Raw genomic sequence first — 17,302 nt, 5'->3', positions numbered from 1 at the left:
ATACTATCTAAGTTATGACAACATTTCAAAAACTTAAAATTGGTTAAGATTTCAATATTGATTCCCCCAACATGGTCTAAGTTCATTGACCCTAAATGACCTTTGACCTTGGGTATGTGACCTGAAACTCAGGCAGGATGTTCAGTAATACTTGATTACCCTTATGTCCAAGTGTCATGAACTAGGTCCATATACTTTCTCAGTTACAGCATGACATTTCAATAACTTAACCTTGGTTAAGATTTAAATGTTGACGGTATGCAGGCGAGACAAAAATGAGATAAATTACCCGGTACAGGAAATTCTGTCGATTCTTACAAAGATATGACTATCTGACTAATGGAAAAAAAATATATTCTCATTCTAAGTAATGATGACCTATTCAGAACATTTGAATTGTATTCCTAGTCCAAAGTTATATAGAATCTTACTGGTGTATTCCCATGGTGCTACGAGTGTTGGATTTATCTTGTGGCCAAACAGCTCCTCCGTCAACCGGTTGATGTGGGATTCGTAGAAGGAGCCGTATGACACATGGGAGGGTACAGCGGTACCCAGCGCATCCCTTGCACGGTCACAATTCCAGCGATGTATCCCATCAAGCAGGTAGGCCTGGAAGTGGACATTGTTAGCTGATGTCCCTGGTCGGCAAAAACAAATATACATGACTGTTATTCTTTCGATCACATTATATGTAGAATACATGGAAAGAAAATTCCAGAATTCTTGCCCCATTTTTCAATAAACCACACATTCCTGTATTCATGGTAATAGATTAATGGTCAATTCAGGTAAAAATGTACTCATCATTATATATAATAGAAGAGGTATGAAAACAGTTATTTAGATTCATTTATTTCATATACTGAATAAACTAGATAGATTTTTTATTGCAAGCAGTCTAAATATATTCCCCTGCTATAAGGTTTATCGGTAATCAGACCCGCAATGCGTTATGGGATCGAAAAGGGGGCAAGCAAGCTAGCTCTGCGCACTGCTAACTATCTGCAGTGCACGATGCTAGCTTGCTTGCCCCCTTTTCGATCCCATAACCTTTGACCTTGTAACTCCAAAACTCTATCAGATCATTGCCCCCTCTAATACCTAGTTTCCACTCTCATGAGTTGTGCCATGATTCAAACGACGTACTTAATTGTGGAGTAATCGCAATGATCTTATCAGATCATATCAGATCAGTCGTGGCAATCTTGTTGATCGTAGAAATTTTTTTAATGGTTCAAACATTTTCGCGATCGGTTATGAAAGGCAAATCATGGCTTTCGTACAGGATCGCACAACAGTGGGAAAGAGGGATAATCAAGTTTGCAGTCGATCGATCAAACATTTCTTCAGTTATTGCAAGAACAAAAACAGGAAAGACAAACCCACAACGCGAAACATGATGCCTCAGGCAACCACGTATGGTAGGTAGACCACATCTATCAGTATTCACGACATTAGAATTACAAGGACTTTGACATCCATCTCTTTACGCATAAATGACGACCCCCCAAAATAAGGGTCTTACCAGGGATGAACCGGTTCAGATGAAGATGAAAGGATTCCAGTGATGTGATCCCTCTGGCACACTTGACCAATGGCAACAAGACACTACCCTTGACTATCTCTCCCGTCTTAGTGTACAGTGCAACGCCAGGAGGATCCTGTATGCAGGCAACATGCTTTTTCTCTGACTCCCAAATCTGCCGGATCTTATCAGAGTCAAAGAGGGGAATGCCATGGGTGTCGCGCCCTTGATCTCCGTCCAAGGCAGCTAGTAGATCTCTAATGAGTCGAGTAGTCTCCTCTGTGCCTCTGGTCGCCCGTCTGCAGTGCTTTGTCAACTCTTTCCGCCCTATCCTCTTGATGATGTCATTAATTGATAGGCCAGTGATATGCTTCTTTGCTAGTTCCGCCCTCTTTGCCCTCACAATCTTGTCTATGTCTTCGGCGCTCCATGTGAAGATGCAGTCTGACAACCGTCTCAGGAAGAAACGGTACAGTGGATGTTGCTTGTTGGTGCATCCTCTTCCAAGCCTGGTCATGAAGTGCCAGATGTCCAGTCGCACCGGTACGTCGGGCCACTCTCTGAAAAGCTTGGACTCTTCTCCGCAGCAGTCTTTAACCACATACAGGAGCTCTGGATGTGGCTGGTTGGCTTCTTCATATCGTTTCACAATGCCATGGGTCATGCGGTGGAGACCTACTCCCCCGGCATCAGTCAAAACAGACATCAGAATCTGTCCATGCTCATTCCCGACATTTGTTTTCCAAGTGGCAATCCCAGAACCCTCGCCAGCAATTTTTTTTGTGATCTGTGCAAGCAATGAGTAATAGAAGACACAATATACAAAGAATTGGATTCTCAACTGCACCATCGAATATTACAAAAATCTTCCCAAAATGAGGCAAATTTGCAATCACATGCATCTGCTTTATTTTGTTTAATATGCAATACAAATGCAGGACCTCCCGTTTTAAACATAGTGCAATACCGTATTTTATTGATATTCTTAAAGGGGAACCCAACCCAAATAAAAACTTGTTATTATATGGAAAAGAAAAATCAGACAAGTTGATAGGTGAAAGTTTGAACAATATTGGACAAACAACAAGAAAGTTATGGATTTTTAAAAGTTGTAAATATTGGTAATCACTATACCCATGGAGACTTCAAATTGGTCGCATATGGGATGTCATAGTGATGTAAGGCAAGGACTACTCTTCCATGTACTCCAATACATATTATGGCTAAATTGTCATTTTTCCAAAAAGTTTTATTTCAAATGATATTTTTCTTTCATGAGGACATAAAACAATATACTACCTGGGTTATATTTAGATTACTGCCCCAGGGGAATGGGTACTTAGGAGAAAACCACAAATCCTTGATAATAAAGTTGTCCTTGCCCCTTGTCATAATTTACTTACTCAGTTGCCAATTTGAAATCTACATAGTATTAGTGATCTCAATTTTAAAGCAGCTATAACTTTCTTATTGCTTGTCCGATTTCTTTCAAACTTTCACCATTCTGTTTAATTAATTTTTCTCCTTCCCAACACAACATTTTATGGCCAAGGCTGGATTCTCCTTTAATAACTCGTAAAGTGTATATTTTCATTGTAATTTCATTGTATACTGGAATTTTTTTAATATACCATTAGTTTTATCATTATTACATAATTGTTTTATGCTACATGTGCAATTGTTATACCTTTGTAAATACATAAATTTCAGCTTTTTAGCTGCAGTATGTGTATGACTATTTTACTGGAAATAAATAAACCATGAAATGAATGAATGAATTGGCGACTTGGGGCTAGGTCTGTAAAAAGCTTTCTGGAGCATCTCACCAAATGTCAAAATGATAATAACTTGCAAATTTAATATTCTTTAGTAGTGAACTTTGAATTCAGCATTGACCATATAGGGTTACATTGCACTTGGGTACATCTTGAATCACAGAGCTTGAACCCGGCCAAAAGTTTATGTTTAAATTTTCTGTTGTGGAAAACCCTGGTAATAAAGTTATTTCCATTTCCCTGGTCAATGATCCAAAAACCCGAGGTTGAAAAATGTCCATGGAGGGCAAGTTTATCAGCTGTGCTCCACAGTTTAAATTCTGATACAGGTACTTTAATTCAGAAGACTTATTCAGACAAATTAAGTTTTGGTGAAGTTAGGTGGGAAGAAGGGTAAAAGGAAGCTGGATTAGAAGAATGGAGAAAATGGTCAAGTCGTGCCCATCTGAACAAAGTCATGGTAACTTTCTCTAGCCAAAAGATCTTACCATGACCTCTTAATCTAACTAAGATCCTCCTGATTTTTTTTCAGAAGTGTCTCGCTACCACGACAAGCCTATAAGAGTGAATTGCCGTGGACAAGCCCTAATATTACTTACTCCAGTTACCCCTTAATTCTTGTTAGACTGACTGGATTATATAAACCAGGTGGCAAGTAACCATTCTGAACAGTGCCATATCCCACCTTTGAATCAATCTTGAGAATCCGTCCAAATACCGACGTGATGCTCGCCCTAATTACGTCAATGCGCTCCATAACATCGTTGTGGTAGACCCCGAGAAGCCAACTATGCGTGGGAAGCGAGGGCATCTTGGGTGGTGGTGTACACTGTGGACAATCTACGAGATCCCTCTCTCTGTCAGCGGTGAACTTTTTAACAGCGCATAGGTAGAGGGCGGTCTTCCTAAGCCAAGCGACGGTGTGGGTCTCTCTCAACTTTCGCAACATCTGGAGGGGGCTGTTCCCACGTGACCTGTCACGCATCATGGTAATAATGCTCATGTCACAAGCAAATCTGTAAGAAAGAAAATAGAATATCAATATATTTTTCAGTGAAGGCCTCTTGCCTCAGGGAAAACTAGTGATTACCAGACCTACCTTTGGATGAATATTGCCCACTATACTTTCTCAAAGCCTGATATATTAATCATGCTAATAAAAATTTTTTTTTTTGCTACTTCACCATATAAAGCTTCAACCATGCATTTTAATGCAGATATTGTTTTCAGCATTCGTAAAAAAAAAAAAGAATGTTCGAAAATCTATTTATGTAATTTATTCCTTTTTTTTTTTTTTTTTTTGGTCAAAGTCATTGCAGCACCTGTTGAAGCAAAAATATGCTAAAATCAATTATGTCAGCAAATGAAATTGCAAATAAGTGAAGGTCAGAAAACTTCAATTGCATTGACTTTGAACAGAAAACCACATTTTCAGGAGCAATTTTGGGTCTAGCATAAACTAACAGATTGCTAACTCAGAACCATGTATCAAGGCACCCGAAATTTGGTCTCAAAAGATGCGCAAGATTTTGAATTTAAGAAGTCAGTGTAAGACGCTTTCGAAATTCAGCGTCTCGGAAAATGTTGAGGGGGCAGGAGGTTTGTTTGGTAGAAGTTGGATAATTGGAATACGTCTGGTTGCTCAGGCTTAATATTTCTCAAGCATCTCTTTGTCCTTTTCCATGTATGGACACCCATCTTGCAAGCTTTAGTTACATTATAATATAAAGTTGAACCTACATGTACCTATAAGTGAGCACCACTTGGAATTGTATCCGGTGACAAGGATCAAGTTGATCCAAGACTGGCTTACTCCAACTGATAATCTTCCCCTTACATCTACGGCACTCCAGGTATTCTCCTGCCAAATTGTAGAATCCATCTACGTTCAGGACAGGCCGCACGGTGGGATACACCCCGGCCGATGTAAGCTCCTGACCGTAGCACTCCTCGCGCGGACAGACCAGCTTCACTCGCCAGAGCTTGCGAGGCATCCACAGGAAGAGTCGGGTTGCGAAGTACGGACTGGGCTTGGGTGGTTTGCCCTGGAAGGTCATTGGCTCAGCAGGGTGGAACCACAGCTGGGTGATCTTGGACATATCGAATTCAGCTCTTCCTCTTGCTGACCTTTTGAAGAAAGTGTTGGACACCCACTCATGGTCATGATATGGCAGTGACTGTCTCCAGCCATCAGAGAGCAGGTAAACTGAAATGGAAAAAAAAATAGTAAGACCGATTAACAGTCAACAGAACATTGATTTAAAAGTACATTTAGATACAGTAGATTTTCAATTGGGATCGGTAATTGACAGGCCAGATGTACAAATTCCAAGAACATGTGCATTTAAACACAAGAATCAACAATGATTGAAATTTTAAAACCATTTTGACAGGTCCTCGCACTAGTCACTCTATTCAGGCCCACGCCATAACAGCATGTGGACACCAGGTAAAAAGACAATTATTTTTTTTCAGGGGTTATTTTCACAACTGTCTAAAATATCTGTATCATTTGATTATAAGCGTTAACATTGCAATGATAGGGGATTTCCCAAGGCTCTTTTGAGTATTCCCAAGGGGGGGGGGGGGCCGGATGAAAATGCTCAGTCTTTATTTGTTTTATAATCATACATGTATACCTCATCGTTTATCACGTAAGTACCCTAAAGGTTTCATTTTTAGGACCACTGGTGTAAATCTAATCTAATTCGATTTACTAAATCACTTTGTAATTTAAACGAACTGCACTGCTGCTGGGCAACCAAAACATGACCAGTTAAAATAGTCTGGTCTGTTAGCGGAATTATGTGGACACGGTGGACAAAAGCATGATTTTTTCTCCAGACCTTTGTTTATGTATGAGAATTAAAAATGGGGTATGCTCCAAAAAATCTGGCTGCAGGAACAGTGAAAAAATGGGTGAAAATGTCAAAATTTATGAGTTTAGATTGGTCTGATATATAGACTAGCGCTAGTGCAAAACTCAATAGCAGTGCATTATTTTACATTGGTTTAGTTCTTGAATTCAGACCCTTTTTGAACAGATATTCTGTTTGTCCTCACATCACAATGCACAAAATATCTGAATGCAGATGCTAAACAAGCCGAAGGGTGGTGATGGAGGGGTTGAATGTTGGTGTGTATGTACATATTTTGGTCTTGGGGTAAACATGTACAAGACACATTTTTTGCATGTGTTGGAAATTGTGTTGCCATGGTAACAGTGTACTATTATGGCAAAAATAAGGTACAAATCTTGCAGTTAGAACTTCTTCCTCTGTTGTAATCCGATTCTCATGAAATTTGGCACACACATTGGTCTTGAGGTGAAGATGTCTAAGACATATTTCGTGTGTCTTTCAAAAATCTTGTTGCCATGTAACAACATATTATTTGGTGAAAATTGGGAAAAAAATTACAATTCAAACTGCTTCATCAGTTTTAAATCAATTCTCATGAAATTTGACACACACATTGGTATTAGAGTAAAGATGTACAAGGCAATTTTTATATGTGTTTTCAGAAATTGTGTTGCCATGGTAACAACATATTATATGGCAAAATTTAGGTAAAAACCTTGCAATTTGAACAACTTCATCAGTTTTGAACTATTTCTCATAAAATTTGGCTCAGGCATTTGCCTTGAGGTAAAGATGTGCAGGAACCATTTTTTGTGTGCATTTGTCAGAGAATATATTGCCATGGTAACCACATATGATAGCCAGAAATGCAGGAAAACTCATTGTGGATCAAACAACTTCCCCCTTTTTTTAGTCAGTGCTCATAAAAGTTGGAAGAAATATTCATCTTTGGGTAAAGATTCATATTAAATTCTAAACTACATTAAAATATATGAGCGTGGGGGTATTAATCACCTTCGGTAATATTTCTAGGTTTTGGGGGAGGAGCGGGATTGGTCCTTAAAATCTGACATCAAAATAAAGGTTAAAGGCGGTGATCATTAGGAACATAAACATGATAAACACTCTTGAAATAAGCATCCCCTCAAGGGCATAGGCTGGGGGTACACTGGGTGAATGTAAAACCTTCCAGTGTGGCAAAGGAGTTCCAACACTGGCAAGCAAAACAAAATGTGTACCCCTTCTACTTTCAACGGCTGATTTTCCAAACCTTAGTTCCACCTCCCCAAGATGTGCACCCCTCCCCATACCATTTCTATCTCCCCATGCTCAACCAGTCTACGCCTTTGCCCCTCAGGGGTCTTTGTATTTTAAAGCGAGACATTACTCCCTTTTTTTTTGGGGGGGGGGGGGTCTTTAGAAAAATTACCTCATAAAAGTAAAAGTTAAAGGATTATGACCAGGAACTTAACCCCCCCCCCGAAAAAATAGGGGGCTGATATATTTTTTGAGCAGAAAAATGCCCCCCCCCCCCATTAAAAGGTAAGAAGAGTCATTTGCACTTCAGAGTTCAGACCATTCATTTGATGTTTAATGCATTCTGCTTTGGTAAAAAATTGTTTACAGTAGCCAATTAATCATTGTTTATTTATATTCTCCTACTCAGTCTTTTATTCATATTCCATTCCTACTCTTTCTTTTTTACTATATCACATCACTCTTGATTTTGAGCTTCACCATACCATCTTATGTTTCTTCTCTCCTTTTTTACCCTCTCTCTCTCCAAGTATATTTTTTCTGACATATTATAAAGTGTACCTTTAATCATGCAACTAATTATAGAAATATATATATTTATATACAGAAATTCACTTGCAAATCCATGACTCAATAACATACCATATCAAAAATATGCATATGTGCACAATAAATTTTTGCCTTCTATTTTCTTTTATCTAATTTTTTTCAGTATATATCTGCGACAGCCCCTGCTTTATACTTCCTACATCTCCAATTGTCAGAAAATGAATATTATGTTTCAGTAGCAAAATTGTTGGATGCAAGATCTGACTGTCACAAAAAATGCAAATAATTTTCCATTGGAGTAAGGACGAACGTATTCACTGTTCATTGAGCAAATTATGACTTTTATTTCTCTACATATATCCTAGTCATATCCCTTTCAGATGGTGGTAACTGCAGGAATGGGAAAACTCAGTGATATAACTAAAATTTTCACAGAGGATTTTCGGAAAACAACTAAATCCATTTTTTTTCAAGCAACAGTTATTCCATTCTGAATGCTGCAACTATGAATTTGATGCACCTTTACCAAAATATAATATCATGACAGCCATTTCTTCAATTCTTTAAACTAGACATTAAATATAGCTAATAGTATTATTTATAGGACAGTGTAGCCAAAATAGAGTTTAAAAGATTATTAAGAAAATATTAAATGTCATGGTATCATATTTCAGTGTAGGTGTAAGCATTCAAAATGGAATAATTGTTGCTAGATAATAATGAATTAAAATAGCAAAGAAAAATGTACATAGAGAGGGAGAAAAAGAGGGGGGGGGGGGAGAGGAAACAAAACAAGAAGGTATGGTAAAGCTCTAAAGTGCAAAAAGTGCAAAAAGTGATGTACGAAAGTCAGAGTAAGAACTGAAATGAACAAAGACTGAGTAGAAGGAGATAAATAAAACGTTGATTAATTGAGCACCGGAAATGATCTTTTATCAAACCAGAATGTTTTAGGCTTTAAATAAATACGCTGAAGTGTAAAGGGTTTTTCTCCCCCCCCCTTTTTTTTTTTGGGGGGGGGGGTTCAGTTCCTATAGTTGTAATTATTTCCTTTTACTCTTTATGTGGCAATTTTCTAAAGGCCCCCCCCCAAAAAAAAAAAAAAAATGGAAGGGGTGCTTTCTTTAAGAGTGTTTAAGTTCCTAATGGCCATGGCCTTTAACCTTCTATATTTTTGTCAGTTTTTAAGGACCTCCTCCGCCCCCCAAAAAAAGAACCTATAAATATTATTGAAGGTGATTTATACCATGAATACCCTGCGCTATTTTATGATGTTAAAGGGGAATCCAACCCAAATAAACACTTGTTTTTAGAGGAAAAGGAAAAATCAGACAATAGGTCAAAGTTTGAAAAATATCGGACAAACCATAAGAAAGTTGTGATTATATAAAAGTTGTAAACATTGGTAATCACTATATACCCATGAAGACTTCAAATTGGCTGCATATGTGATGTCATAATGATGGAAGGGAAACCACTCTTCCATGTACAGAAATAATTAATTGACCAAAATGTCTTTTTCAAAAGTTTTACTTCAAATTGTATCTTTCTCTCATGAGGACATAAAACATTATACTAACAGGTTTATATTACGGCCCCAATGGAATTTAGGAGAAAACCAAAAATCAAAGTACAAGGCCAATGGGAAAGTTGTCCTTGCGGCCTCGCCCCTTGTCATAATTTACTTACCCATTGTCAATTTGAAATCTACATACTAGTAGCCTTAGGGATCTTAATTTTAAAGCAGCCATAACTTTATTTTGCTTGTCCGATTGCTTTCAAACTTTCACCATTCTTATTTTTCTCCTTTTCCACACAACATTTTATGACCAAGGCTGGATTCCCCTATAACACTGAATATGAATCTTTACCCAAAATGAATATTTGTGTAAACTTTTCTGAGCACAGGCTGAAAACAGAGAAGTAGATTGATCCACAATTGATGAGTTTTCCCTGCATTTCTGGCTATATGTGGATATCAAGGCAATGCACTCTCTGACAAATGCAAAAAAAAGGTTATTGCACATCTTTATCTCGAGGCCAATGTGTGAGCCATATTTCATGCATGAGAATTGGTTTGAAACTGATGAAGCAGTTCAAATTGCAAGGTTTTTACCTAAATTTTTCCATATAATATATTGTTACCATGGCAACACAATTTCTGAAACACACACAAAAAGTGCACTGTACATCTTTACTTTAATACCAATGTGTGTGCCAAATTTCATGTTAATTGATTGAAAACTGATGAAGCAGTTTGAATTGTAAGGTTTTTTCCCCAATTTTCACCAAATGTTATGTTGTTACCATGGCAACAAAATTTCCGAAAGACACACAAAAATGTGTCTTAGACATCTTCACCTCAAGACCAATGTGTGTGCCAAATTTCATGAGAATCGGATGACAACAGAGGAAGCAGTTCTAACTGCAAGATTTGTACCTTATTTTTGCCATAATACACTGTTACCATGGCAACACAATTTCCAACACATGCAAAAAATGTGTCTTGCACATCTGTTTTTTCCAAGACCAAAATATGTACATACACACCAACATTCAACCCCCTCCACCACCACCCTTCGGCTTGATTAGCATCTGCATTCAGATATTTCGTGCATTGAGATGTGAGGACAAACAGAATATCTGTTCAAAAAGGGTCTGAATTCAAGAACTAAACCAATGCAAAATAATGCACTGCTACTGAGTTTTGCACAAGCGCTAGTCTATATATCAGACCAATCTAAACTCATAAATTCTGACATTTTCACCCATTTTTTTCACTGTTCCTGAAGCCAGATTTTTTGGAGCATACCCCATTTTCAATTCTCATACATAAACAAAGGTCTGGAGAAAAAATCATGCTTTTGTCCACTGTGTCCACAAGTAGGGTGTTTTTGACGCTAACAGACCGGACTAAAATGAGGAGCAGCAGTGCAGCAAACCGGACAGCTAGATACACACGTAGCAACACAACTTGTGGCCCAGCCCTCGGGGGTTACGAGTACTATCAGAGGCTGAGGGTTTGATAGAAGAGATTGACAGTAAGTCAAATTCCTGAGACGATGATAGACGGAATAGCACTGCGTCACATGATGTAGTTTTGACCAATCAGTGGTATGAGGTATACAATATATTTTTTTCCTTGCAGGACACGAATGTTATCACCACCTACATGTAGGGTAACAAGTCATGTGTACAAAGTAGATTGCAAACATAAATGGCCCGAATTCACAAAGGCGGTTTTTAAAACCATCCGTTGAACCCATGGTTTATGCAGATTTCCTGTATAAATTATGCTTATTTACCGCGTATATTAAAAAATTCCAATGCTGATGCGCGCTTTTGTCACAGTGCGCCCAATTGAAGCCTGTTGCCATGGTTAAGTACGCTATTTTATTCATGAGTCCACTGTTTGCAGAGTGGACTCATTAATTTAAAACAGTGGACTCATGAATAAAATAGTGTACATGTAGATAACCATGGCAACAGGTGTTAATTTGGCGCACTGTGACAAAAGCGTGAATCAGCATTGGAATTTTTTAATATACGCGGAAAATAAGCGTAATTTATACAGGAAATCTGCATAAACCATGGGTTCAACCGATGGTTTTAAAAATAAAACAAGTGGAATGCCTCTGGCCGTCTCACCTGCATCACGCGATTCAATATAGCAGCAGTGCTGATTTTGAAAACTACTATAACTCCCACAAGATGTTCAGTGATTGATACTTGGTTACTCTTATTTCCACGTTTTATGAACTAGACCAATACACTTATAGAGATATGATGGCAATTCAACAAATACCCCCAACGTGGCCAAAGTTCTTTGACCTTACATGACCTTTGACCTTGATCATGTGACCTGAAACTCGCACAGGATGTTCAGTGATACTTGATTACTATTATGTCCAAGTTTTATGAACTAGACCAACACACTTTCAAATTTATGGCTGTAATTCAACAAATACCCCAATTTGGCCAAAGTTCATTGACCCTAAATGACCTTTGACCTTGATCATGTGACCTGAAACTTGCACAGGATGTTCAGTAATACTTGATTACTATTATGTCCAAGTTTCATGAATCAGATCCATAAACTTTCAAAGTTATGATGGTAATTCAACAGATACCCCAATTCGGCCAAAGTTCATTGACCCTAAATGACCTTTGACCTTGGTCATGTGACGTGAAACTCATGCAGGATGTTCAGTGATACTTGATTAACCTTATGTATAAGTTTCATGAACTAGGTCCATATATTTTCTAAGTTATGATGACATTTCAAAAACTTAACCTTAGGTTAAGATTTTGATGTTGATTCCCCCAACATGGTCTAAGTTCATTGACCCTAAATGACCTTTGACCTTGGTCATGTGACATGAAACTCAGGCAGGATGTTCAGTAATACTTGATTAACCTTATGGCCAAGTTTCATGAACTAGGTCCATATACGTTCTAAGTTATGCTGTCATTTCAAAAACTTAACCTCAGGTTAAGATTTGGTGTTGACGCCGCCGCCGCCGCCGCCGTCGGAAAAGCGGCGCCTATAGTCTCACTCTGCTATGCAGGTGAGACAAAAACCACCTTTGTGAATTCGGGCAACTTAAAGTTTCATTCATTTGTACCTACTTGTAGAGATGCGGTGGTTGAGTAATCTAAAGCGCCCGACTGTACATGTAGAAAGTCTGGAGTTCGACCCCCCAGCCACAGCACCTATGCCCATGCTGTCAGATTCATGCACTGTTTTGCATTATCTGGCGATAGATGCTATTCTGGTTATATAGATATGTTGACTAAGAATTTACACAACAATAATAAATCAAATTCAATGCATTGATAGATATATTCAAATCAAGAAATTGTGATTTATTAATCACATATCTTCAATCGGTTTTCTCTAACCTCAGAATGAACATTATTTCATTGATTTTCACATTAACAAATTAAACAATCTCCATTTACATAAACCATATACATGCAAGCTCAGATGTGAATGATTCAATCTGACCTAAAATATTCAGATTACAATTGTCTATCAATCATGTTCCCAAAAAGTGAATTGTGCACATGTTTCACTTTCCAGTTCTTCCTATGAAAAACAATTATTCCTTTTTGGTATAAGTAAACAACTGGTGTACTGCAATAATTTAAGTACCCAACTTATACTTGAACTCATAATTTAGATTACTATAAAATCTTAAAGAAATTGCTAATTGCGCTGTATGAGTCTGCAGCTAAATCAATTAACAAAAAATATAAGTGTCCGCGAATGTTCTCAACTCATAATGGACTGTTCTTACATCAGGGGGGCGTTTCATGAAAGGACTTGTCGGACGTTTTATCCGACAAGTCCTGTTTTATCCGACAGTTACTATAGTAACAGTGCTTCTCAACCAATCAGAATCCAGGAAAGTTGTCAGATCTGACAACTTGTCGGACGAAAATATTGATGAAACGCCCCCCAGGCCTTCAATGAACACATCGCGTTTCATCCTCGACGAAAGCTTGTAGTTGAAGTATCAATGAAAAATATACTGATGCTACGCGTCTAGTAGACCAAGACTCGCATCATGGTTGTTGAACAGAGTCCATCCTGGAGGACTTGTCCCAGAATAATTCGAATCATCGTATTCCCGATTGAAATCGGAGTTGGAGTCGAAATCGAAACCCAGCTGCCTGACCGTGGTGTCAGAGCCATGCTGTGGAGCTAAGAGGAGTCTTCTTCCTGGCCTGTCTTGCCCGGTCTTCCGTCGATGCCAACCCAAAATATATAGGTATTTAGGTGCTGTACATCTCTAATCATGCACTCCCCAGTCACTCACTCAGCACATAGGTCCTGTCTTGACCAGTGTCAAAATTGCTCTACCCAGTGGCAAGCACATGCAACATACAGCAGCATTCATGCATGGCTCATTGCACACATCATTAACATACCTCTCTTATTCCACCAGACCACTCTAGCCTGAGAACCTATTGTTTATCTGGGTTAGTATGGATTGCTAGGATTGTTAAGATTACTAAGATTCCCATCTCTATTATTAAAAGTGCTTATTTAAAATGGTTCTAAGATTAAGATTCTTGGTGACTTTGTGACACATGCCATGAGCAAGGCATTTTTAATAATCAACAGTGCAGTGGCCTTAATATCCTACATTCAATATGTATCCTTGTAACTATGTGTGCATTGGTTTTTATTCTCTCTCTTTTTAAAATTCATACAGTAAAATCTTTATTTACGGGGACTCCACCTTATGAATTAATGTTAGTATTTATAGTAAACTTTAATATGAATTAAATTTAATAGTTGGCATATTTTAGTCACCTGTATTGTCAATGTTACCATTATCAGGCACGGCCCTATTCCGGCAAAAAGGTACTGTTCTTGGATTCCCATTATTAGGAGGCTCCGATCCATCAGCGTCTCCATTAGGAGAGCCTGCTCCAGTATTTCTAGTAGGAGGCTCCGCTCCAGCATTCCGAGGAGGCTCTGCTCCAGCGTCTCCATTAAGAGACCTTGCTCCAGCATTCCTTGTAGAAGGCTCTGCTCTAGCATTCATGGTAGAGGGCATCACTCCAGAGGTAGTAGCTGCTGCACCTGAATGACTAAAACAAATATACCCAGTTGTTGTGTGTCGGGACAGGTTGTGTGTCCGGACGATCAGTCATTTGGAAAAATTTACAAGCGAAGTTTCATCAATTTTTAGTACAAAATGTTAGGAAATATTATAGAGAACAAAATAGAAGATGATTACAACGATTGAATTCGTATTTTTAGTGTAATCCAAAGAAAAAAAAGAAGGCTTCAAAAATATAAAGTGTCCGGACACCCGACCCCCCATCCTACTACAAGAAATAAAGTTGAATTCCATTCAATGTCACTAATTATAAACAAAGACTAAATATATCACAGGCATAAACATTCACATCTGATCGTAAAATCCGAATTAACATCAACTTGATCATGTTATCCTTCCTTGGAGTTTTTAACACTTCTTACACTCGCTTAGGGGTAAAAATTCAATAATTCAAGGCAGATTTAATCCTTCTTTAGTTTTGGTAAGGGGGCATGATGTTCCGGGGGGGGGGGGGGGGGGTCACTCTCCACATGGAGATTTCAAAACATCGCATGCGGATGCGATATGCACGAGTTACCGGGTCCGGTCCGAGCTTGGACCCTCACGCATGCCATGTTTTGAAATCGGCACTCTCCACATGGAGATTTCAAAACATCGCATGCGGATGCGATATGCACGAGTTACCGGGTCCGGTCCGAGCTTGGACCCTCACGCATGCCATGTTTTGAAATCGGCAGCAAACTATTTATACGTGTGAGGAACTTCATGTTGGCTCTAAATCACCAATTTTGAGACTGAATATACAGTATGGTGAGACTACCACATATCGACCACCTCTTTTGAAACCGACCACCTTGCGCGCGTTAAAATTATTGCGTATTACAAACGATACGCGCGGGAGAGTATATAGGCGCAGTGTCCATAGAAACGGTAAGAATCGATTTTATGAGAAAAAAAGAATCAACGAAAAGTAAAAATTTAGTAGAATTAATCAAAATTGTATTGACCAGACCCAAACCCCGCTGAAAAACCAAGAAATCCGATAGGAAACGGCTTTAGAACAAATATCCGTCGTCAATCGTCGAATCATGTGCCGGAGCTCGCAGTGGAAGTAGTGAGATGATCATTTAGCATGTTGACATCATAGAACTGATTTGGAAGAGTAAAAATATTTCGCCACCGCGACAAGAATCGGCCGTAAACGTTTCAAAAGACGGGTGCAAATGAGCAAATGTAAAATCGTCGTATTCGTCGTTCGTCGATATATACGCGGATTGAATCGGAGTCGCCGAGCGAAACATGGAAATCTGATCTGCTCAATTTTCTGCACAAATGAGACGGAAACTGGGTAAAATTGATGAATATTTTCGCAGATACGATGCTTAGAAGATTAGGTGGTCGATAAGGGGTAGTTCCAACCATATGTAGGCATGCAAAAGAAATTAAACTTTGTGTAAAGTAAGAATATTAGTTTTAATTGTTCTTAAATTAAAAATCGTGATGTTGCATGAATTTTATATTTCCCGCCCATAAAATCCAACCTTTGTGACTCGGAATATCAGATCGAGTTCACGGTCTCGAAGTTCGGGTAGGTGGAGCGTAGACTAGTACGTAGTAGCGGTGAAGTGGAGTGGAGCCTGCACGAACTTCGCTCGAGGTACTTGCACACCTGCTTTTCTGATGCTGATGAACGTCTTTTGTTGCATGTTCACGCAAACACTTTTCAGTTTTTGCCAGCTGAAGCATACTACACTTCAGTTGCTTGTTAGGCCCTACACCAAATAAACAAAGCAACACCTCACCGGGTTGGTTTATTTTGCGAACATCTTATTCCGACATAAATTCTCCATCATGTCCATTGTTATCTTTATTTAATCCTCCATCCATGACCAATTCCATTTATTTGTTCTTAATCATTTAGTTCCAATGCCATGGCAATGTCTTGATGAATTTGTCCATCCTCTCTAACTTTAGTCAGTCTCACTTTCGACGTATTCTTCTTGGCTATCCAGTGCAGTAGCAAAGAATCAGTGTCCAAAGCTCTGCCTCTAGCTCTGGCTCTGGTGTCTGGTGATGATGCCTGATCACCGGTACCGTACAGCACTACCGGTATGTCAAATTCAATGGAAAACTAGCTAAAAGTTCGATGATAGTTCACAAAAAATATCCAGTTAAAAAATTAGGCCGAGCCCCTTCGCGACACTACAGTAGTGCTTGCGACAGTGCTTCCACTTTTCAAAACGGAACTTCCTGGAATTTACTTTGAGAGTTCCTGGAATTTTCCGAATGTTCCGAAGGGTCGCAAATCACATGGCCATCGCCAGCGCTAGCGCACAGCGCAGCCCGCGGCGCGCGGCGGGCGCGGGAATCGCAGAGCCGAGGGTGATCCAGTCATACCGTGTTTACACTTAATCGGCATTTGAATCGGCTCGCGGTTCTGAACCGCGAGCCGATGCAGCATCGGCTTTTTCATAGCGTGTAAACGCGAGTAACTTACATCGGCTCGCGGTTCAGAACCGGCAATTTGCACCACCAAAGTAGTAGGTTCTGAACCGCGAGCCGATGCAGAATCGGCTTTTTTACTACGTGTAAACAGAAAGCCGATTCTGCACCGGCAATTTGTGCGCATTTCAATTACTTTACCATTGTGACGTAATTGTTAGCGCACTGATCCAGCGTTGTCTTTATTATGACGTATATTGTAGGTATGCGTATCATTTCAAGTTTTTGCATCGGCTCGCGGTTCTGAACCGCGAG

The 17,302-nt window shown here is 39.1% G+C and overlaps 1 protein-coding gene across 2 annotated transcripts; it reads right to left on the bottom strand.

The window, feature by feature from the left end:
• Positions 1-296: 296 nt before the first annotated feature.
• LOC129281451 (uncharacterized) lies at positions 297-16,878 on the bottom strand. 2 transcript variants are annotated; one of them, XM_064113382.1, is made up of 6 exons: positions 16,087-16,878; positions 12,596-14,573; positions 5,050-5,509; positions 3,989-4,319; positions 1,529-2,315; positions 297-641 (listed from the first exon to the last, which is right to left on the bottom strand). In XM_064113382.1, the coding sequence occupies exons 3-6, from the start codon at positions 5,400-5,402 to the stop codon at positions 379-381; spliced, it is 1,734 nt and encodes a 577-aa protein (XP_063969452.1). In that variant the 5' UTR covers positions 5,403-5,509; positions 12,596-14,573; positions 16,087-16,878; the 3' UTR covers positions 297-378. The 2 variants fall into 2 exon arrangements, with proteins under 2 accessions (XP_063969452.1, XP_063969451.1); XM_064113381.1 differs by having other exon boundaries at positions 14,293-14,573; positions 16,087-16,634.
• Between the last annotated feature and the right edge of the window lie 424 nt (positions 16,879-17,302).

Source organism: Lytechinus pictus, chromosome 18 (genome assembly GCF_037042905.1).
Source record: "Lytechinus pictus isolate F3 Inbred chromosome 18, Lp3.0, whole genome shotgun sequence".
NCBI classification, from domain to species: domain Eukaryota; kingdom Metazoa; phylum Echinodermata; class Echinoidea; order Temnopleuroida; family Toxopneustidae; genus Lytechinus; species Lytechinus pictus.
Note: the sequence above shows the minus strand (reverse complement) of the source record. Positions and strands in the feature narration are given on the sequence as shown.